The 25,348-nt window shown below is 32.7% G+C and overlaps 1 protein-coding gene across 1 annotated transcript in view; it reads right to left on the minus strand.

Annotated features, from left to right (window-relative positions):
• The window catches only part of CSMD3 (CUB and Sushi multiple domains 3), a 1,221,229-nt gene that overhangs the window by 52,768 nt on the left and 1,143,113 nt on the right, over positions 1 to 25,348 (minus strand). The window contains exons 54-59 of the mRNA XM_054498903.2: positions 20,099 to 20,272; positions 16,796 to 16,969; positions 15,768 to 15,953; positions 13,620 to 13,793; positions 11,326 to 11,508; positions 5,427 to 5,603 (exon numbers count right to left, since the gene is read on the minus strand). Coding sequence (XP_054354878.2) covers positions 5,427 to 5,603; positions 11,326 to 11,508; positions 13,620 to 13,793; positions 15,768 to 15,953; positions 16,796 to 16,969; positions 20,099 to 20,272 — 1,068 coding nt within the window. The remainder of the gene's footprint in view (positions 1 to 5,426; positions 5,604 to 11,325; positions 11,509 to 13,619; positions 13,794 to 15,767; positions 15,954 to 16,795; positions 16,970 to 20,098; positions 20,273 to 25,348) is intronic.

Consider the following 25,348-nt stretch of genomic DNA (forward strand, 5'->3'; position numbering starts at 1 on the left):
GAGACAAGTATGGGAGAAACCACCTCCATGATTCAATTATCTCTCACTGGGTCCCTCCCACAAAATGTCGAAATTATGGGAGTTACAATTAAAGATGAGATTTGGTTGGGGATACAGCCAAACCATATTATTCCAAGCTTGGCCCCTCACAAATCTCATATCCTCACACTTCAAAACCTATCTTGCCTTCCCAATAGTCCCCAAAAGTCTTAACTCATTTCAGTATTAACTCAAAAGTCCACAGTCCCAAACCTCATCTGAGACAAGACAAGTACTTCCACCTATGAACCTATAAAATCAGAAGGAAGTTAGTTACTTCCTAGATACAATGGGGGTACAGGCATTGGATAACAGCAGTTCCAAATGGGAGAAATTGGGCAAAATGAAGGGGCTACAGGCCCCACACAAGTCCAAAATCCAGCAGGGCAGTTAAACCTTAAAGCTCCAAAATAATCTTCTGTGACTACCTGTCTCACATCTAGGTCACTGATGCAAGAGATGGGTTCCCATCATCTTGGGCAGCTCCACCCCTGTGGCTTTGCAGGTACAGCCTTCCTCTTGCCCACTTTCACAGGCTGGCATTGAGTATCTGTGGCTTTTCCAGGCACATGGTACAAGTTGTCAGTGTATCTCCCTGTCTGGGGTATGAAGGACAGTGACCCTCTTCTCACAGCTCCACTAGGCAGTGCCTCAGTGGAGACTCTGTGTAGGGGCTCCAACCCCATGTTTCTCTTCACCAAGATAATAGGGAAAATGTCCCCAGGGCATAACAGAGAACTCTGTGACAGCTCCTCCCATCACAGGCCTGGAAGTCTAGGAGGAAAAAACGGTTTCATGGGTCAGGCCCAGGGCCTTCCTCCTGTGTGCAGTCTAGGAATTTGGTGCCCTGCATCCCAGCCACTGTAGCCATGGCTAAAGGGGCCAAGGTACAGCTCAGGCCATGACTTCAGAGTGTGCAAGTCCTTGAGGACCCCACTCCTTCAGCAAACTTCTGCCTGGATGTATAGGCATGTCCATACATCATTTGAAATCTAGGTAGATGTTCCAAAACCTGAACTCTTGACTTCTGTGCACCTGCAGGCTCAACACCACATGGAAGCTGCCAAGGCTTGGGGCTTGCACACTCCGAAGCCACAGCCTGAGCCATACCTTGGCTCCTTTAGCCATGGCTGGGATGCAGGGCACCAAGTTCCTAGACTGCACACAGCAGGAAGGCCCTGGGTCTGACTCAAAAAACCATTTTTTCCTCCTAGACCTCCAGGCCTGTGATGGGAAGAGCTGCCACAGAGTTCTCTGTTGTGTCCTGGAGACATTTTTCCTATTGTTTTGGCAATTAACATTTGGCTCCTTATTACTTTCGCAAATTTCTACAGCCAGCTTGTATTTCTTCTCAGAAAATGGGTTTTTCCTTACTATTGCATTGCCAGGCTGCAAATTTTCTGAACTTTTATATTCTATTTCCCTTTTAAAACTGAATGCTTTTAACAGCTCCTGAGTCATCTCCTGAATGCTTTGCTGCTTAGACATTTCTTCCACCAGATACAGTAAATCATCTCCCTCAAGTTCAAAGTTCCACAAATCTCTAGGGCAGGGGCAAAATGCTGCCAGTCTCTTTACTGAAACATAGCAAGAGTCACCTTTACTCCAGTTTCCAACAAGTTCCTCATCTCCATCTGAAACTATCTCAGTCTGGATTTCATTGTCCATATCATTATCAGCATTTTGCTCAAAGCCATTCAACAAGTCTCTAGGAAGTTCCAAACTTTCCCACATTTTTCTGTCTTCTCCTGAGCCCTCCAAACTGTTCCAACTTCTGCCTATTACTCAGTTCCAAAGCCGCTTCCACATTTTGGGGCATCTTTACAGCAGCACCCAACTCCCAGTACCAATTTACTGTATTAGTCTGCTTTCACACTGCTGAAAAAGATATACCCAAGACTGGGTAATTTATAAAGAAAAAGAGATTTAATGGACTCACAGTTCCAAGTGGCTGGGGAGGCCTCACAATTATAGCAGAAGGAGAAAGGCACATCTTACATGGTGACAGTCAAGAGAGAATGAGAACCAAGTGAAAGGGGACACCCCTTAAAAATCAGCAGATCTTATGAGACTTAGCACTACCATGAGAACAGTATGGGGGAAACTGCCCCATGATTAAATTGTCTCCCACTGGGTCCCTCCCACAACACATCGGAATTATGGGAGCTACAATCTAAGATGAGATTTGGGTGGGGACACAGCCAACCCATATCACTATTCATCCATCCCTTCTCTCAAACCATTTCTCACCAAAGAGAGTCTTACCATGTGGGTAATCTTTCATACCTTCTTGGCACATCTTCAGCCTTGTGGCATAATCAGTCAATATGGAACCAATTTTGGGGAGGGGGCAGTTGATCATGCTCTTCCTTAGACAACCACAGAGCAACTGGCAGTGAGTAGGGTGGCCCAAGGGATGACTATCATTACCTGAGGGACTTTTTTGTTGTTGTTTGTGACTTGATAACTGGCTCTGCTGCCACCTGGCTAGAGAGTGCTTGGTGCTGTGCTAGTGTTCTTACACTTTGAGATGTGCTGATTTGTGCCGCATTTTCTGAGCTTTTCTGGCCTCTGCCAAGATTTAAATGATAGATCTAAGTCAGAAGTATTGAAAATTGACATTCAGAGACAGGAGTATTGGCTTGTGGTCCTTCCCAAAGTGATTCTGAGTTCTGTGCCTCTCAGCTTAGACTTATCTGTGTGTCTTAGATTTAGTCACATGTCTCAAATTTAGTACAAGCCATGAATTATGCTAGGCTCAGATGAATGTCTTACTCTATGACTATTGGTTATGTGTCTCAAGCAGGTGTTGACTCCCATTCTATAGAGTGCTCAGGGGAAAGGCTGGCACACTGTGCAATAAGAATGCTTATCCAATGCTTGCCTATCTGACAAGGAGTAGTCACCATGTGGTGTCCTCCAGTCCATACCTAAACTCAGATGGCTTTAGGTATCTAAAACAACCTTTGTTGTTGTTGCTACTGTCTATGTGTCTGTCATCAAAAAGATTCTTGTTCTCAGGGAAGAAGACCCATATCACCTCATAGCACAGCTGTGGGCTTAATTCAAACCTGACTTAAGCCTGGAGTCCCTAAACCCAATAAAGTAACAACTGCCCTGTGGGAGACCCCCAACATTTAAAATAATGATTTGGAACTCTCTGGAGGAAGATACTTATAAATAAGGACAGAGTAGAGAAGACTGCCCTTCTTCCTGAAGTGTATCCTGTAACTCCACGCCCAAACAACAACAACAACAACAACAACAACAAAACACTAGGATACAGGGAGAAGAAACAAAAATTGAAATAAAGACCCACAACTGGACTCAATTGAAAATACAAAATTTTCTAAAATAGTTATTCAACAGAAAGATAAAATAACATGAATTGGATCTCACATCTCCACAATATGGGTTTTAAATGAACATATTCTGATATGTAGTACTTGAAAAATCTTTGTGGTCTTCATAGATACTGGGCCTCAAATTACAGTTATATGAGGATATACCACTGAATGTACAAGGTATATCCTGTACTTTAGAGGAGTTATCAAACATAAAACAAAAGGCAAACATGTATGTCTCACCTTAAACATTGAAACTATTGCTTTGCCTAAATTCCTCTTGGTCAGACTGCCCATTGACCTAAAGCATCTGATATGGACATTTTGAACCAATTAGTAATAAATCAATATTAATTATCTGGCATTTACAATCAGCTTGGTAAAATGGAGCCTCTTGGACCTGTCCTTGTAATTATAATAGTTAATACAGCCCAACTTAGATTAAAACAAGGTCTACAGTAATTAAGAACCATCATATAACACCTACTGAAGGAAACAACTATTGTTCCTACTGCCTTCCCTTTAAATAGTCCAATTTGTTCAGTGTTTAAACCTGATAAAAATAAATGGCATGGGAAAGTTGATTACCACAGCCTAAATACCCTGATGCCCCTGATTAAGACCTCCATATCAATATTACTGAAGTTGTTGGTTCCTATCAATAACTGGAAAATATTTTGCTATTAGAGGTTTAGTGAATATGTTCTATTCAGTACTTATTTCAACAGCTTCCCAAGCATAGTTTGTTTTCACTTTTGAAGAGACACAATATACGTGGGTATCTCAACAGCCCTTGTGTGACATTGCACACAAACTTTGCATGCAAGATATTAATTACAACTGATTTTCTCCAGGAATGCATGTATGCCATTATTTTGAGGGCAACAAATTCATTTGACCCATTCATCCAGAAAATGCAAACAAAAAGGAGCCCAGAAAAAAGGGGGATCATCTCACCACACACAATACAAGGCCATGCCTTCTCAGTTAATTTTCTGGTAATTATTTGGTCAGCAAAAGTATATATACTCTGTCCAAACTGCAATACAAAAGGCTCTCCCACTAGTATCCCCAAGTCTCTTTTGCTACAGAGGCTTTAGCAACATCCTCTCATGATACTTAGAATCCATGAACACACACAGTCTAAACAATTTTCTTTTGAGGCAGGGTCTCTCTCTGTCACCCAAGCTGTAGTGCAGTGTCACATTCAGAGTTCACTGCATCCTTGACCTCCTGGGCTCAGGTCATCCTCTCATCTCAGCCTCCTGAGTACCTGGGACTCCAGGCACGCACCACCACACCTGACTTAAGTTTTGTATTTTTTGTAGAGACAGAGTTTTTGCCATGTTTCCCAGGCTGATCTCAAACTCCTGGGCTCAAGCGATCTACACGTCTCAGCCTCCAAAAGTGCTAATTCTTCTTAATAAAAATAACCATAATTTCCAATGGTTGTGTATTATTGTCGGTTAAATACTATTTATTTTATAAATAAGCATTAATGTGTATAATTTTAGACTTTTAAACACATTTTTCAAAAATTTCAAGTGAGTAATTTTATTATAATGCAGAATCTCCAAAGTGCCATCTATTTTTAACATACCAAGAGAGCAAATCAGTTATCGAGACTCCCTATAACAGTGCAAGAACCCATAAAGAATCAGTATGCCTTTTAAAAATCAATTTTATTATTAATATGTGTTATATTGACAAAATAAAATTGCATCCCTTCTATTTTTAATTTTAATTGCAGCTATAAATCATCATTGTTCTTAAAATTCTGTTAAATTACATTTATTAGTTCTGACTTCCTCTGACCTCTCTTTCCGCTGCCAGTTAATGTAGTACCTTGATAAGCCAACTTATCCTAAAGTCATTAGTATACACTCTAGCCACGATAACTACTATAATCCTTTAATCTGAAAGACAGTACAAACTGTTAAAACCTTACATGGTTTTATTAATTACAAAACACACAAAAATACTTATATCCTCATCAATACTTTCATATAACTACTGATTTTTAAATATTGAGAATATACTTACTTGTACAGTTAGGTAAAGTTCCAGACCATGTTCCATTGGCTGTGCACTGTCTAACTGAAGGTCCAGAAAGGATGTATCCCTCCATGCAGGAATAAATGACTGAACTAGAAAATGTTGTGCCATCAATTCGGAAGACTTTCCCATTGGCTGTGGTTCCTGGGTTACCACACTGCACAGCTATAAAACAAAGTGTTTAAGAGTATCTATAAAAAATGCAATCAGAAATTCTTCCCAGAAAAGTTAGTGACTAAATGATTCTTTCAAATTATTCAAAGAAGCAATAAAAACCTCTAAAATAAGCAGTAAAGTATCTAGGTAGTTGAAATTCAAGACGAATGTATGTTGATTTTATTAGCCTAATTACTGGGATGTAAATTATAACATTTTCTAAAGACTTTTTTTTAGCAGATTCAGTAAAAACTCTACAGAGTAAAATAATTATTCAAAGAGTACTATATTGGCTTCAGGTACCACAAAATCTTTTAGAGAAGGATTATAAGAATCTCTGCCTAAAAAGCAACTCATGTAAAATTGGAAGACATGTAACAATGAGTGATGAGATGCAACAGAGATTTATTACATTTATATTTCAGAAAAGACATACACAATTTAAATATTGTGAGCACCTATGTATATTTTTGTTTATACAAGTACATAACTGTTTTGCATTAAAATGCATAAATTCTATTTCTAGACCAGAGTACCAAAACTAAACTGAGTAAAAACAAGGTAATTAAATCTTAGTAATCATTTTCATTAAGTTTCAATATATTCTAAATAAAAGTTACAAACACAAATCTCTTTTTATGATTAACTATTTTATATATATGTTTAACTATTTGTCAACAATGATATGTTAATTTTTAAACTATCTGACTTAAAAGCAATAATGTATCAAACGTAATGCTTAATTTTCTTGTAATATCAGAAGGCATTTTAGTACCTTACAGCAGTGAAGGCTTTTATGGATAGGAAATATGATTATAATTTCAGAAAATACTATCTACATCCCTTACTGCATCTTAAATATTTCTTTTTGCCTATCATTTGTATAACTGCCGTGTGTGTGTGTGCATGTGTGCGTGTGTGTCTATGCATGTGTAGGCAAGAACCTTACGCATTTTACATATATACATAAAAATCAAACTCTAGATAATATTTTAAGCAGAACCTATGATAATAGCAGACATTTTTACTTTGTTGTTAAGCATGATTATTTTCTTCTAAATGCATTAGTGCCTTCCTGAAATAAAATTTTGGTCATGTTTACTTGTTATATATCATGGTCCATAGCTTGACGTAATGCAAGAAGGATGTGAGATAACATCATCTTTGTTTTAAAATGTCATGTAATTTTTATTTTGAAATAGAGACCTAGGCCGAGTCAAATTTCCACACAATAAAAATCAAGAATTTCTTTAATCAGGGTGGTTTCAAGATATGCCCAGATTATACTGTTGTTTCTGTTCTCTTGACTTTAATTCCTCCACACCTAATACACAAATTTCTCCTATCCAGACATTTTATTTGAACTAAGCATAAGTAAAATTAACTTAAAATGAAACAAGGTAAGTGCGTCATCTATCATCAGTGAAGGCTTAAAGCTTGCTGGATACAATGAAAGGAAACAGCAACTACTTTGCCTCTGCAATATTGACATTTAGGAGAAAAATGATTTATTGTTGCCTGTGAATAAACCTGCATTTACATTTAGTACTAGTCAACCAAACCATCTCTTCTCACAAGAGTCATTCCCCAGCAGTCAACAGACATAATCTAATAAAAATGAGAGTTACCATTTTTTTAGATTCATTAAGCACTTAATATGTCACAGCCACAACTTTTCCAAAATTATTTACTTCTTACAAAAATGTTCTGAGTTAGTATTAACATCACCACCATTTCTTAATAGGAAACTGAGGCACAGAAAGATTAAGTAACTTGCCCAATCTCACAAAGCTAGTTAATAGCAGATTGTTCATCTAGTACAAATTCCTAGGAATTATGCTGATAGTATATAATAAAAGCATTGAATCATATTCAAGCTAGGAAATAAGCTGAAGCATAATACATGTTTGTTAATTGAATTTTTTTGTGATGCATCTTTATAGAAAGTATATTTTATATGTTTGCCTTTCTTTTGTTGCTAGAGAGAACTCTTATTTTAAAAATCACGGTACCATTTGTTTCCTTGTATCAAAGTAATAAGTAGTCATTTCTAAAATGACAAAAAGAAGTACAAGGAATAAAGTAAAGATTGCTTAAAATTCCACCACCGAAAAATAGAAATTGATATTTATATATGCATATATGTATATATGATTATGTATTAATATGAATATAATTATTTCAATATTCTAGGCTTTGTGTTAGGTATAGAGTATACAACAGTGAAATATTAATTTAACTACTCTTTTTTATTTCTATTTTTCTTACATAAAATTACAATTAAGGTATTTTTCTATCATAAAGTTTAGTAATTGTATGGTTTTCCATACAGTTCATAATTTACCTAACCAAGTCCCTGTTGAAAAACATTTAGTTTGGCTTGGTTTTATTTTTCTATGATTTTTTGATATAACATACTAGAACTTATATTTACAACTCTGTACATTAGTTCTATTTTTAAGATAAATATCTAAAATAATTTCTGGATCATTTTTTAATAGGGTGACTATAATTAACAACAGTGTATTGTACATTTCAACATAGCTAGAAGTGAGGACCTGAAATATTATCAACACATAGAAATAATAAATGCTTGTGGTGATGAATATCATAAATATTCTGATTTGATCATTACACATTTATGCATGTAACAAAATATTACATGTGCCCCATTAATATGTAAAATTATGCAACAATAAAAAATACCTAAAACATTAAAAATTTAAATTGTTTGAAATACATTGCCACAGAACCACTAAAGATATTATACCAATACACACTTGCATTGATAGCATAAAACTTTGCTTGTGTTCACACCTCCTCTGTAACACCATTTGCCATCATTTAAAAGAATCTCAGTTTGTCAAAAATGTTACATTCTTCAAATTTGCATTTCTCTGTTGATTAAATGAAGTCACTTAAACACATTATTTAATATTTTTATTTTTACATGTGCTTTATCCTTCACATTCCGAAAATACCTTTCATGTTTTATTATAAATTATTAAAGTAATATGACAACAATAGAAAACATTTGGAATAAAGAGTAAAAATACCAATAATTTCACAACTCTGTCCTAGTATTTTTTTGTGTGTATTTCCTTTCATACTTTCTCTTAAATGAATATCATTTCTCATGGTTCTAATATAGTACATAATTTTAAATCTTATTTCTAAGTTTTATATAATGTACATTTACTGATATTGCTTCATGGCCTATATTGTAATATTTTATTGACTATACACTATTAGATTATGTAAACATAAAATTGCTTAAGCAATACTTTTCCTAGTGTAAGATTGTTCCAAATTATTACTAGTTATAAACAGAAATAAAAATTACATTTTCATAATTGTGTGTTCTCTTTAATATTTCTATTTTCCTTGGAAAACATTCCACAAAAATGGAGTAATAAACTGAAGCTATAGATATATCCCATGAATATTTATCATTCTATTCATTATTATTTTGAGAGCAATTTTTGTCAAATTGCTCTCAAAATATAACAATAAAAATCATCTTGAAATATTTTAAAGTTCTAGTTTTGCTGCTCCCGCACACAAGAATTTTATATTACCATGTTTAAAATAGGTGAAAATGATACCTTAATATTTAATCATAATTTTTTTATTAGTAGTTCTGTTGAATTTTTTCTATAGGTTATAGTTTTTTTGATTTCTGCTTTCTGTTGATATCCTTTGTCCATTCATCTACTAAAATCTGTTTGTGTAAGTGATTTGTATGAGCTTCATTTATGAGAAAAATACTCATTCTATTGTATTTGCTACAACTCATAGTTCTCCTTTTATCCATAATATGCATGCTAACAAAGCAATATCAGCACAAGTCTGCATTTCATCTTTTAAATATTTTGTAGGTCAGCTGAACAAAGAACTGACTTAGATGTAACCCACACAATGTTGCATGTATAATGATGCCCACAGCATCATTAAAAAGACTTTGACTTTGGAAAATAAGTTTGAGAAATAAAGAGTTTAGTCTCTCTTACTGTATTTTACTCAGCACTATGTTTTCCAAGTCTTTTCCCTATATCAACTAAGTTGCAACTCTTCCTTAAGATTATTAAAACTGACCCAGTTAAAAAAAGATAACTATCTTTTCTAGAATATAAATATTAAACATAATCAAATATTTCTATAACATAGTCAATCAAAAAACCCTCAGGAAAGTTTGATTGGGAATTATCTTCTATTTACAAAACCAATACGTTTGGTACAACATCAAGTAAGTTTAAAAATATTTTGCAAGTTTAGTTTTTCCAATAAAATAATCACAAAAAGAACAATTAAGGTCAATATGATAATTTTCCAGCAACATTTTATTTACTAGTCAATTTTGTAAAATATTTTTCTTTTTCCTTTTTATCTTTCTTTTTTTTTTTTTTTTTTAAACAGAGTATCGCTCTGTCACCTAGGCTAGAGTGCAGTGGCATAATCATGGTTCACTGCAGCTTCTGCCTCCTGGACTCAGTGATCCTCCTGCCTTAGCATCCGGAGTAGTTAGGACTACAGGCATATGCCACCACACCTGGCTAATTTTTAAAACTTTTGTAGAGATGTGGTCTCAGGCTCGGTCCTACCCAGGCTGGTTCAAATTCCTGGCCTCAAGTGATCCTCCTGCCTCAGTGTCCCAAATTGTTGGGATTACAGGCTTGAGCCACAACTGGCTCTCTTGTAAAGATTTAATTATGTTAACTCTGAGTCAGAACAATCAAAATTTTACTCAAACACCCTAATGTTGTGAATTCCAGTAACTAACAATTGTACTCTACAATTAAAAATCTTAATCATACTTCCGTATGTTTCTATATTTTTCCATTTCTACAAACTAGAAGCTAAGACAGACATTGAGGTTATGTTAGGCTAAGAAAAACCTATTATTTTCTGTTGTCTCTATGATATAGGTACACTAGTCTCCCTTTATCCACTATTCTTTCCGCAGTTTCACTTAGCCATGGTCAATCATGGTCTAAAAATATTATATGGAAAATTCCAGAAATAGCCAATCCATATATTTTAAGTTCTGAGTAGCATGATGAAATATCAGGTCGTCCCACATGGAAAGTGAATCATCCCTTGTCCAGGGTACCTACCCTGTATATGATATCCACTCGTCAGTCACCTAATTTCTGCCTTGGTTATCAGATCAAAAGATCACAAGAAGGGTGAGTACGGCCAACAAGATATTTTGAGTGAGAGACCATATTCACATAACTTTTATTCTAGTATATTGCTATAATTGTTGTATTTTACTATTATAGTTGTTAATCTTCTACCGTGCATAATTTATAAATAAAACTTTATTACAGGTATATGTGAAAAATCACAGAAATAAAGGGTTAGGTAGTATCTGTGGTTTCAGGCTCCCACTAAAAGTCTTGGAACGTATTCTCCATGGATAAGGGAGGGACTACTGTAAAGAGGAAAGAATAAATATTTTTAACAAATATATATTACTTTTTAAATCTAAACATTTGCTATGTTGTGAACAATGTTTGCATATATATGACCAATGAGGGTTTTTTTAAAAAATTATCAGTCATAGTTATCTTAGGAGATGGTGTCAGTATAACGGGAATACGACTGTTTTATTTCATAGTTGCAGGCAGAATAAACTAGTAAGAGCAATTTTCCTAGTAGTACTCATCTGGATTTAGATACACACTAAAATCCAGTGGTTCCAATATATTTAATTTCTGCTTGAGATTACCTCTGCACTCTGGCTGCCTTCCGGTCCAACTGCCGTTAGCTAAACACGTTCTTTCTTCTGAGCCATGAAGGATATAACCAGTATCACAAGCGTAACGTACAGTACTTTTAGTTCTGAAATTGCTTTCCTGTCTAGAGCCATGGCCGGGAGTACCTGGATCGCCACATGTCCCAGTAGCATCACCTGCAATGCAGTACAGTTCAAGTTAACCAATTCCCATAAACATTTATTAAGCTTATCAGTTAGTCCAAGGGCCTGGTAGGCATTTGTTTTTGTGCATGCTGTGTTTTAGCATACATTGAGTAAAATTGTAATTCATATTTCTTATCTGACTCCAGTCATAAAAAAAGTGTAAATGAAAAAGAAAATAGTTGCAGAGTACAGTGTTATTTTTTTTTTATCAGTGAATTTGGAGACGTTAAATAGGTTAAGGATATTTCATAAGTTTTTCCAAAACCTAGTTAATAACCAAGCTAATGGAAAATGTATAACTGACAGTACTATGAACTCAAATGACAACAGACTTATAAAACTAAAATTTAAAAAAATCTGAATTCTGCAATTTGCATGTTTCCTTTTCTGAATTTCCTTATTACTGATAATATTTTTCTTGTTTTTGTTAAAGTAGAACTGTGGTGTGCTAGGACATGTAAATATTATAATACAGTTCTGATAGTCTAGGTTTCTCTCTCTTATTTTCTCTACCAATGACCAATGATCAAAGATGAATGAATTGCATATTCCTCATATATGAAAACATAAAAATAAAATGTAAAAGACCAAAATTTAGAAACTCTGACTTAAGTTTCTGATAAGAATATTGCTCATGACTAGGCGTTCATCTTTTGATTTTAGTGTTAAAGATTTACTCAGTCTTTACCTAGTCGTTTTACCATTTCTTAAATAATCCTAATCAAAATTGCCATAGTGTTAATATACATTGAGAGAGAGAGTGAGAGAGCGAGAGAGAAAGAGAGAGAGAGAGAGAAGGGTTGAAAATATAAGCATTGGAAATGTTCTTTCCATTCGTCCTTTTTATATGCCTTGTGTATTTGGAATCCTTCATTATATGTCTTTATTTTCATGTGATGTAAAATTAATAACCACACAAAATGTTAAGATTAGTATTTCACTTTTAAATATCTGTGTACAATTTTATTACTCAATTTAGTAGCAGTTTCCTAATACATTGTGGAGTGGGGGCGGGGGGTGAGTCTGTGTGTTCGCATGTATAAGCAGTTATCTGAGAGTTAATTTACTATGAGTCACTCCAAGATAAGACTTTAATTCTCATAAAATCAATTTTATAGTTACATTAAAAATGATAGTTTTTCTAAATCTGTAGATTACATTCAAAGTCCCAGGCAGTCACTTCATAGGGATTAATCACTAGTTAAAAGATTTGGGGTTAATTTACTATTTCACTGCTTTTAACTCTAAAGTGAAAATAATGTAAAATAACTCCTAATAAGTCATCAGAATGGTATCCACAGAGACAAAGTAGTGTAAAGACAATGGACAATATATAAATATAAAGAAAAGGCAGAAAAATAAGCACAATATCTGGTTGATGGGTAAAAATAAATAGTATCAACTAGGGAGCCATCATAGATCTAAAACGTAAATGGTATTTTTGAAAAAAAAGTGGTAACTTAAACATTTATCTCAGAAAAGATTTACCAAACACTTACTCTGTGAACAAATTATTAATTAAAATATCTTTAATATTAATTCATGCAAATATAACTCTAAGCAATATGTCACTTATTAATATTAAGATAGATAAATATCTTTAATAAAACAAATTAGATTAGTTCAATTTACAACATTTTGGACTTTATTTTAAAATTATACCATTAAAGTAATCAATTGCTTAGAAAGTTAAACAGAACTGAACTCTGACAGAAAATCACTGATACAATATTGCCTTCTGGGGAAAATTATATGTGGTATCTGCTAAAATGGGATCGATACTTTAGCTTGAATAGTTTCTCCATTTTAATAAACAAAAGCACTTCATAGAGTGTAGCATCCTAAAACCATAAATTCTTTAAATTAGCAACACAGTTCAAAACACATACTTGTAATTTATCATCTACAACATCAGTACCCTGCATTTCTATAGCCTTACACATATTCCAGTAATGTGTAAGCAGTGTTTCAGCTTTTCTCATGAGATTTTTCAGACAGAAATATATTTTAAGTCTTTAGGTTGTTTTGTGTATATGTTACTACTACTACTACTAACAATAATGTAATTTCCAACACACATTGTCCAGTTTTCCAAGTGGTACCTGAACAATGAGGTTGTGATCCACTCCAATGGCCATTCAATTGGCAGGTTCTTGATGACTGGCCTAGAAGGGAACGCTTTCCTGTGCAGGAATAGTGAACAGTAGACCCAAAAGTATACTTCTCGCCAGACAGGACTGCATTAGGAGGAACGCCAGGGTGTCCACAGTCAATCACTACAATACATAATTATTGAATATAAAATTTTTTTATATCTCCTATCGAATAACCTATACCAGCATGTTTATACAATATATCAGAAGTAAATGTTCTGCTGAAACATCTAAAGCCTCCAGAAATCAAACATCTATGTTGAAGGTGGCTTTTTAAAAACAAAGTGGAGTTTGCAGCTATAACAGCTGTTCTGTTAACTTACTCATTCTGAGGATGAGTTTAACAGCAACATTGTAAGCTAAGTAAGCATTAAAAATGATTGAGTGATTATGATAAATCTGTACATGTGAGAGTGATGAGTGTGTGTCCACATATATATGTGTATGAGTTCGAACTGTATCTGTTTCTGGTAAAATATGTGAAAGTTAAGAAGATTAATGTGGATTTGCTAAGTAAGGACATAGGACACCATGTGGATTTAAAGTGAAGCAATACAGAAATTACATGAAAAGAACTTGAGGGTTCAAGAGATTCAATGAAGATTGATCTGTGATTCACAATTTAATATATAGTCTAGAATCATTACATTTCAATTCAGTAATGAATAAATTATGCTGTACAAAGACAATACTCAGTGGCTTATAAACTAAAACACTGCTAGTCATAGCAGAATCAAAAGTCAATACATTATAGAATATTCTTTATGAGTGATAGGTAGTTTCAGAATTTAACGTGTGTCCCCTGCTAGTTGTACTCAGAGAAATACTGAGTGTCACATATCTCTAGAGTATCAAACAGCACATGAGGACACAAAAACTTAATAAAACCTTTCAGTATATAATACTCTACCAGAGAGAGCTATAGGAAATGATAAGGCAAAAAACATATGAGAGCTCAGAACACCTGAAGAACTTCAGGTTTACATGTCCTATGAAAAGATTTTTAACTTTAATGTGGTAGCTACATAAGAATAAGTAAGTAAATTATTCAAATAATTAGACCAGTCAACACAAATAAGTCAAATGAATTTTAATCAGCAGGCCAAATTACTGAACTATATGCACAGAATCTGAAATTTTATAGACACAGCAAAAGTGTTGTTTCTTCGTTAGTACGTGAATGTTGTCACAAAGTGTTCATAAAGTACACCCCATGAACATAAAAAAATCCTCTAAATGAAACATAATTATAAAATAATTTTATAATTTAGCAATTTACTAAAATCAAAAATTATTTGCCAAAAATGAACGATTTCTTCACACACTATTCATTCAGTCTATGAAATTGTTCTTCTCTTCCCTGTCAAGTCCAAGACTCACCAACTGTTTGAGATCTAGTTCAATTTGAGACCTATCAATTGACCGAATTGCTAGAATTTATGTTCACTTCTCTATGCCTTCACAGAAGTTTGATTTATATCTGCTAAATTATTTTTCTCACTACGTGCGTTACTTGTAAGCATCTTGGCTGTAATTTATTTTACATACATTCTACAACTCCTATCATAACATACAACAAAATGCACTTATTAGATATTCACTGACTAGAAAGATGATGTATATTAACAATTATTGCATTAACAAGGATATGTGTCTCTATATGACAAATATTTAAGATCAATAAGTTTTAAGTAACCCCTTTGTGTAAATCTTCATATATCCTGAATCCATGATGGATGTTTAAGACTAATTTTGCCTTAAATGAAATATTAAATATTAGTACAGAATAAACGTATAGTTGCCTCTTACAGATGATAATACTGTAAAGTAGGAAATATGACTACTTTTCATATTTTATCTGCTCCAAAGTGCAAAATGAAAGAATGATAGATAAATATTTATCACATTAATTTTAAGAAAATTACATTTGGACATTGAATTTGCGAAATATAGAAAAGTATAATTTCAAAACAGTAAAACAATAAAATCAATATGCTTCTCTGTGATATATATCTTTAGGTCGTTTTATAAAGATGATAAACATCCATATGGTTTCCATGACATGTTCTCAAGAAACAATTCACATTATCTACTTACTGATACATTCTGGTAAAGGTTTGTCCCATTGTCCATTTGGTTGACATATCAAAACTGAAGATCCAAATAAAAAATATCCAGGATTGCAGTCATAGAATACCACAGTGCCATAAGTAAAATTTCCATGTTCTATTTTACTTTCTCTTTTAGAATTGGCTGGAATTCCAGGATCAGAACAGTTGACCACTAAACAAATGACAAATTTTGAAACATACGTTTGGAATAATATACATATATCTATATAGATTTATATTAGAAATTTACATACTTAGTTTCAAAGGTAAATTTATTCAAACAACCAGATTCCAATAATAAAATTAATCCCATGGATTATCTAGAAAATGGACTGAAATCTATGTGGTAGAAAATACAGAAGAAAGAAAAAAATTTGGTAACAATTAGGAAAACAGCAACTTCATAAGTATTGTGCTGAGTACGAATTTTAAAAATGATATCTTTTAAGCTATAGTTGAACTGTAAGAAAACAACATGCAGGAAAATGATAATTTGGTTGTATTTTGTCAGACAATATGAAATATACTTCTTTGCAAACTGGAAAAACATCGAAGAGTTCTCCTTAATCTGTTTCTATAGATTAAACAAATGAATAAAGCCTCAATACAGGTGTAATGGCAAGCCAGGCCCACATATAGTTTTCAGAAACATAAAAAGAAAATAAACGCCAAAGCAAATTGCAAGTAAAAATAATCTCAATTACTTTTTATATGCAGTCACAAAACAGATACAAATAAGAAAGTTAGAAATTAACTCTACCACTTTTAACTTTTAAAAATATAAGTTACAAAAGAAAGTTAGAAATTAACTCTACCACTTTTAACTTTTAAAAATATAAGTTACAAATTTAGAAAAAGGAAAGCATTGTTAATGAGATGACATCAGTATTAAAGCTTTTTGTTTTATTAGATAAAAACTTTTTACTATTCTGCTCAAGCTGTTTTAAGTGTGTCACTGATGTTTATGTGAACATTATTATCATGCCCCAAATGGGAACATACTTAGATATTTACCTTTGCACATAGGTGGAGGATGGCTCCACTGTCTGTTGGCCTGGCACTGTGCCTTTGTTGGCCCTTGCATAAGATACCCAATATTGCATGAGAATGTTACCACATCATTAAAGTTGAACCCATTTCCACTTGTTCTTCCATAAATTGGACTACCAGGGTGACCACAGCTAACAGCTAATATGATGTGGCAGGAGGACAGGGAAGGAAACACAGAAAAAAAAATTTAGTTATCAATTATTGCATTATTGATTATACTTAATCATTTCAAACAAAGTAGAAAGAAGACTACTTTTTATCTGGAAATATAAGGAAAGTATATTTACTAACGTAAATGAACAAAGTAGAATGTCAAAATAGTCTAACAGCATTATTATATTAGTAAATAGATAATTATTTAAAATTGTGATAATTTTATGCAAGTGGTACATAGATATTTAAAGTTTCACAGTACCTATTTCATCCTTTCTCTCTACTTTTTTGGGGAGGCAAACAGCAGAGTATTGAAATGTAAAGAAATCTGGGGAATAATTAAAGCTCATGTCCATACCTAATAGCAGAAAAGAACAAAACTAGCCAGGTGTGGTGACTCATGCCTATAATCCCAGTGCTTTGGGAGGCAGGGGTGGGAGGACTGCTTGAGGAGAAGAGTCAAGGCTGTAGTGAGCATGATCATAGCTATGCATACATATCATAGTGAGCTATGATCTTGCCACTGCACTCCAGACTGGATGACAGAATGAGATCTTGTGCTTTAAAAAACAAAGTTAAAAAGTAGAAAAGAACAAAACTGAACCAGTTTTCCTTGTCTAGTTAATAATTGAGGATATTTAAAGGCAGTTTTTTGCATTTAATTTTGAAATAGTGCTTTCAATATTATTTGAACAACCAATTTTTATGAATAATAGATTGATAAGCAAATGTGTGCTTGTGAAGTAAATTAATGTGACTACAAAATGTAGAAAATAGAAAATGATACACAAAGGCTGCATTAGGATATTCACTAATATTTTGAGACATATTCTCAAAATATTCTCTAAATCAATCTTACTAGCTTCTTTCCTTCATCATTGATATTTGATAATATAATTTTTCTTGGAAATAATATTCTTAATTAGGTTCTTTTAACGCTGTGTCCCACTATAAATTTTACATAGTGCTGGCTTTCCCCAAACACTATTTCTATGAACTGTTTTATTGCATTATCTCACTCTATTAATCAGAGCAACTTCAGTAATAGTGATTCCTAATTGGGCACAGGAAGCAACCACAGTCACTTTTAGTACTTAGGAAATGACCCAAGAGCAATTATTTTTCAGCTGTATTGTTAATGTCAACCTACCTATTTGGAAATTTAACTGCATCTTATTCTTGTTTAAAATTATCAATAAAGAAACCAGTTTTACCCTAAGGGCCAATTCTCATTTATAGTCTCAATTATTCAACAAGAAAAACAGTGGTATTAATTGGCTATGCTTGAATATAAATGAAAAAGAACATATCTAGGGCAGACACAAGCAGGATATTGCTGTCTTTAAATCATCAGACAATCAATTTGCTTGGGGGTGGTGTATGGGTGTGTCTTAGGAAAGTGATTTTCACTGTTAGCTAGATATTCTATTATCCTATTATCATAACCATGAAACTAGATGTTCTAGTATCCTATTATCATTACCATGAAACTAGAATTTCTATACATTTCTGTGGATTGGATCAAAACAGTATAATGACTGAATTTATAAGTATACATGCAATTGGTAACAGATTAAATGAAATATTTCCTGTGAACGCATACTAAAAGTCCCATGTATTGTTTATCGGACACTTTCAAAATCTTTATCCTATGATCCTATTATAATTACAACATATTTACAGTACTTATTTACTAATAATAATTTTAATATAAATGTCAGTTATCTGGAGATGGATATTATTAGACGAAAAATATAAGAAAAATGTAGTTGACTTTAAGATCCAAAGTAGGATAGATTGTGATCTGAAACACTAAATACTTACGGGGATTCTGAGATGTACTAGAGTTTATCATTATTCAGCTCTATTTTTATTTTCATAATATAGCAGTCATAGTAAGTGCACAATGGCCAAATCCACAATGTACATATAGGAAGAGATCCATTAAAACCACAAAGCACAGCAGGTATATTTAAGAAATAATGAAAAGATATTTCAAAATACACTTTATTCTTCATGTGTGAATTCATATCTAATCAACCTAAAAGATCACATGGATATATGTTGAACTGGTGAGATCTTTTTAAAATATTTCTAAAATTACATATATTCATATGTTTTGTACGAATTTTAAAATAGTGTAAACAGTGCTTTAAAATAAACTTTTATTTTCTTTTTTATCTGCTTTTTAAAAAATTATTTCAATAGTTTTTGAGGAACGGGTGGTGTTTATTTGCATGGATAAGTTCTTCAGTGGTAATTTCTGAGATTTTGGTGTACCCGTCACCTGAGCAGTGTACACTGTACCCAATGTGTAATCTCTTATCCGTCACTCCTCTCCCATTCTTTCTCCCTAGTCCCTAGAGTTCATGATCTCATTCATATGCCTTTGCATCCTCATAATTTTTAATTTTTTTCAGACAAAATATAGCTACGTTACATATGTGTAATCTTGATACATTTAAAAATGCAATGCATTTTGAGGTTAAAAGATGACATAATGATAAACATCTTCAACCACACACTCTCTATATAAGGGAATTAGGTCCTAGAGAGATTAAACACTGCATTAGCTCACATAATCATCAGAGGACCTGAAATGAGAGCAAAGGTTCTTTATGTCATGCCTAATGATAATATTTTCCCCACTGTGCTTCATCAGTATGTAATCTTGATGTCATGACAATAGCACCATAATTGTTAGATAATATTTATCCAAAATATTTTCCACTATAAAAAGCTCTGTAGTATCACATAGTAACAAACCTTGATACAGCTACACAGTGGTCTCTAGAAATTTAAATCCTTATAATTACAAATGTGTTGATAATGTGTCTTCCATATAGGAATATTAATTTATCAATATTATATATTTATATTAAATATGAGAAGAGCTAAATTTAATTTATTATCTTCATGATAAAATATAACTGAAATTCTCTTGAACGTATTCCACTTTAAAGACTTTTGCATAGCAGTATCAAATTGGATTGTGGAAATTTACTTTATATCGATATATATAACAACATAATATATATATTCATCTTGCCTAACAAAAACTAGAATTATTCCAAAGATCAGAGGTCTCTAATTGCTTTTGCCATGCTTACTTACGCACACAGGATGGAAGCTGACCAGACCAATTGTGATCCTGTTGACATATCCTCACTGAAGAACCAATCAATCGAAAACCGGGATTACACTGATATACAACTGTGTCTCTATATCCATAATTTTCTCCAATGACTTGACCATTCACAATCAGTTCTGGAATTCCACAATGGCCCGCTGAAATGCATTATAAAGTAATATTTTTAATACTGTGATTTGTTTTATTTGTATATTTATATACATGCGGAACATTAGCAAACTTTTAAAGTTGACTTAAAAGCAAGCCACAAATAATTCAATTATAACTATATGACATAAAGGTAACTACGAAATATTTAGCAAAACAACAAGTATATGCAAATTAAAAGAAGACACGTGTCTAGTGACACTTGGGTCTTGAAGAAGTTATAAAATATCTCAATATGTAAAAATGAAAATGTAGCCTGGGCGCGGTGGTTCACGCCTGTAATCCCAGCATTTTGGGAGGCCGAGGTGGGTAGATCACGAGGTCAGGAGATTGAGACCATCCTGGGTAACACGGTGAAACCCCATCTCTACTAAAAATACAAAAAATTAGCCAGGCGTGGTGGCGGGTGCCTGTAGTCCCAGCTTCTCGGGAGGCTGAGGCAGGAGAATGGCCTGAACCGGGAGGCAGAGCTTGCAGTGAGCAGAGATCATGCCACCACACTCCAGGCTGGGCAACAGAGCAAGACTCCGTCTCAAAAAAAAAAAAAAAAGAAAGAAAATATATCAAAATTTAGAGGTACAGATAAAGCATTACTTATTAAAGAAATTAATAAGTTTCAGTGCTTTTAGTAGAAGGAATAGAGATATATAAGCAATGACCTAAAACTCCATGTTAAGAAGAAGCAAGGAGCAAAATGATGTAAAAATAAAGCCAAAATAAGTAGACAGAAGGAAATATTTAAGATTACGAACAATAGAGAACATTAACTAAGTGAAAAATTCTTTCTCTAAAAATAGCAACAAAATTATTAAACTCTTAGCTAACCCTATTAACACCAAAAAGGAGAGAATAAAATTGTCAATAACAGGAATGAAGTGATATCACTATAAAGCCTCAAGAAATTAAAAGAATAAGGGAATGCTAAAAACAGCTTTATGCCAATATATTTTAACACTTCAGAAGAAAAGAAAAAAAATTCTGTGAAAATTATAACTCACCCCAAAACTAACACAAGATAAAAATATAAAAATATTAATAGTTTTTATCTATTAAAATACTTGAATTCTTAAACAAAAACCTTCCCACAGATTTTTTTTTTGCTGGGAAATTCAAGCTTTTAATGGGAAAAATAATTCTTATGCAAATTCTTTTAGAAAATAGAAAAGAAAAAATCACCTTTGAACTTATTGTCTTATTTTATGAAGTAATCATTAACCCCAATAGTAAAGCCTCAAAAAAAAAATTAAAAAGTACCAAAGTCCTTAAATGATTATAAAGGACCAAAGTACTTCATAAACAGAGATACAAACCTCCTTAATAAAATTTTAGAAAATCAGTCTAGTGACATATAAATGATAATACATCATGATTATCTGGGATTTATCCAGAAATGAAATTTGGCTAAATATGAAAAATTAACCACTGTAATTTTGACATAATAAAAGAGAAAAAATTCTATGTAATTATTTCAATCTATGCAGAAAAAGTATATAGCAAAATGCAGTGCCTATTCATGATAAAAAACTGGCAACAAATTAGGAGTATAGGGAACATTCTCAACCCAATAAAGACATTGTTAAAACCCCTCCAGTGCAATACATTAACACAAAGAAGAAAAACAGCACAATGTTGGGAAACAAAATAGTGAAACTGTTCTATACTCAGGTAATATTTATGTAGAAAATTATATTTTTAAAACATCTTAAAATAGTAAGTGAATTTAGAAAGGTTGTAGAATATTAGATAAATATTTTGAATAATTATATTTTATATACTGACAGCAAACAATTGGAGAATGTAATTTAGATAAACAACTTTAGTTGGGCACAGTGGCTTATGCCTATAATTCCAGCACTTTGGGAGGCCAAAGCAGGAGGATCTTTTGAGGCCACAATTTCAAGACCAGCCTGGGCAACATAGCAAGACCCTATCTAAAAAATTAAACAAGAACAATTTTACTTTTTACTTATAATAGTAAAACATTCTGGGGAATAAATTTAGCAATAGCACATTCTATGCTAAAAATACAAAATGTTGCTATTGCACACACACACAAAAAATAAGACCCAAACAAATGTACTCTGTTCATGGATCACAAGACTCAATGTTTTTAGAAGTCAATTTTCCCCATACTGATGAAAGGATTCAATCCCACCAGAATCTCTTTGCAGAGTTTGATAAACTAATTATAAGATTTATATGAAACTGCAAAGTGTTATGGTAGCCAAAGTGATTTTGAAAATTATGAACAAATTTAGAGGATTTACATAGATGATTTCAATAATTATTGTGAAGTTTTTTCAATAAATAGTGCAAGATACAAAGTGCAAGTAAAAAAGCTCCTCAATGCTACTATATAACACATACGAATTAAAAATAATATTGGAGATATAAAAGTTAAAGCTAAAACTATAAAGCTTCTTGTAGAAAGAGAAAGTAAAACAAACAAAAATGATAGACGTTACCAAACTTGAAAATTCCTGGTTGTCAAAAGATGTTATTAAAAAATGAGTAGGCAAGTCACAGAATAAGAGAAAATACTTATAAAACACATAATGATGAAGGTCTTGTAACAAGAATATGTAAAGAACTCCTACAATTCATAACAAAAAGGCAAGTCAATATACTTTACCACTTCACAAAGGAAATTTTACAAATAGCCAATAAGCCTATGAAAAACTGTGCTTAAGATTAGTATTCATTAAGACAAAAAATATTAAAATACCATAGGATACCTTTATGCATCCAACAGAATGGAGAGAACAAAAAAGTTGGCGATACCACATGCTGGAGAGAATGGGAGACAACTAGAACTCTCCCACATGTATTCTATTGTGAGTATTCAAGAGAAATGAATGCATATGTCCACAAAAAGACTTTTACATGAGCATGCATAGCAGCTTTATTCATAATAGCCTAAAACTGGACATAGTCCATGTATCCATCAAAAAGAGAATGGCTGAAGTGTGGCATATTTGTACAATGGAATCCTATTGAGCAATAAAAGGAACAAATTACAGATATGCACAACAGCATAGATAAAAGAGAATAAAAGAAGCCTTATACAAAAGAGTGCACAATTTGCAATTCCATTTAATGAATTTCTAGAACAGGGGAAACTAATATATGGTGAAAATATCGAAATAGTTACTGCCTCAGGTTATGGAGGAGGAGAGTTGCCCAGTGACCATGAAGGGGCATAAGGAAACTTTCTGAGGTAATGGCAATATTCTATGTCTTTATAGTGGTTTAGTTACACGGATGTATACATTTCTCAAAACTAATCTAACTGAATTTATGGTCTATGTACTTCACTACGTATAAATTTTGCCAGAGTTAAAAAAAAACTTTGTACAAATATTGAACTCTAGCTAATGGTATGCATGCTTAATATTTGGCAACAAAGTATACTGATGTTTACAACTTATTTCAAAATGCATCAAAAAAATAAATTAATGGATTGATGGAGGCCTGGAAATATGGATAGATATGTGATAAGCAAGTATGAAAAAAATGCTAATTGTAGAATTAGGTGGTAGGCATACGGGTGTTCACTGTCAATTCCTTTAATTGAAAAATTCATAATAAAATACTAGGAAGGCAGGAATAAATGCACCATACTTAGAGAAACAATTATAAGCACATTCTCATGGCCATTCTAAGCTAAAAGTGTCTGAGGTTACACAAACCAATTGAGAAGAATGAATCCTTAAGGTCAATTCACAGTGTAATATTCTGGGATTTGCTTGTTTGGTAACTGTACTTTCCTCCTACCAACATCCTTTTGCATTTCATTGTATATAAACACTGTATTCTCTACAATGGATGATCTTGTCTCCTTAGACTAAGAGGCAATATTTTCTTATAAATATTCCTGTTATGACCTGTCTTTCCAGAGAACGGAATCAAGATTCTAACTAGGTGAATAAAACCACATACCATATACAATATTAAATAATATATAATACACAATAACAATTCATGACAGCATATGGCCATAAAATATAGTATTTTCAAATTCATATGTATATTTAAAATACTTTTAAAATTTAGTTTTATTTTAACTATATTTTAAATATACTTCATTTTAAATATAATATTTTAATATATATTTAAATATTTTAAATATAGTATTTAAATTATATATCATTTAAATATAGTATTTTAAATATATATTTATTTATAAATGTATACATATTTAAAGATACATGTAATATATAATTTAAATACTTAAGAGTATGTATAAATATATATTTCTATATAACTATATATAAATTTAAAAATTTATATGTAAACTAAGTTTACTTAAAAATGCATAAGTAAACTAAGTAATCTGTAATTGAAATTAGTACAACCAAAATCAGTTTACAAACTATTAAGATTTTTTATTTTTTTGAGTTTTTATTTCATTATATAATCACATATTAATACATAATCATTTAACTCATTAACTATTTTCTGTTTTCTTCAATAGTCATTGAAGTGGCCTCATCCATCTGCCCAACCTTATCCAGTGGGAGACATCATGACTCCTACCCTCACCACTCTGCTCTGTCTAGGTGAGACTTAAAGAGGAAGAGGAAAGACCCTAGTCTGAGAGGAACTCCATCTCTAGCCAGAGCCTGGTCCATTAATGACCCCAGGGACTCAGGAGTTCCCTGTGTATATTCAAAATGTGTGCTCTTATAAAGAAATTGTTGCTGGGCTTCCAAGCATAACTATTAACAAATGTGCCTGAGAAGGAGAAAAAAGACATTTTAACAAAAACTTCTAACTGTACCATTTGAAATTTCAAATAATGATTGTATTTCTATGAATATTTTCAAGCTTATTAGCCACACAATATATAAGTATAGACTTTTCTGCCATGTGTCATATTCTTAAACAGTAACATTTTAAAGACAAAAACACTGTACAGATTTTGCAGTACTCTATTCATGATAATCAGCAATTTTTAAATTCGTAAACAAAAAGATCTTGCCTTACTTCCAACAGATAAGTGAATAATCATCAGAAAAATTCTCATTGTTACCTAATTCAATACTTGCTGTCAGATCTTGAAATCA

Source organism: Pongo pygmaeus, chromosome 7 (genome assembly GCF_028885625.2).
Source record: "Pongo pygmaeus isolate AG05252 chromosome 7, NHGRI_mPonPyg2-v2.0_pri, whole genome shotgun sequence".
Classification (NCBI taxonomy): domain Eukaryota; kingdom Metazoa; phylum Chordata; class Mammalia; order Primates; family Hominidae; genus Pongo; species Pongo pygmaeus.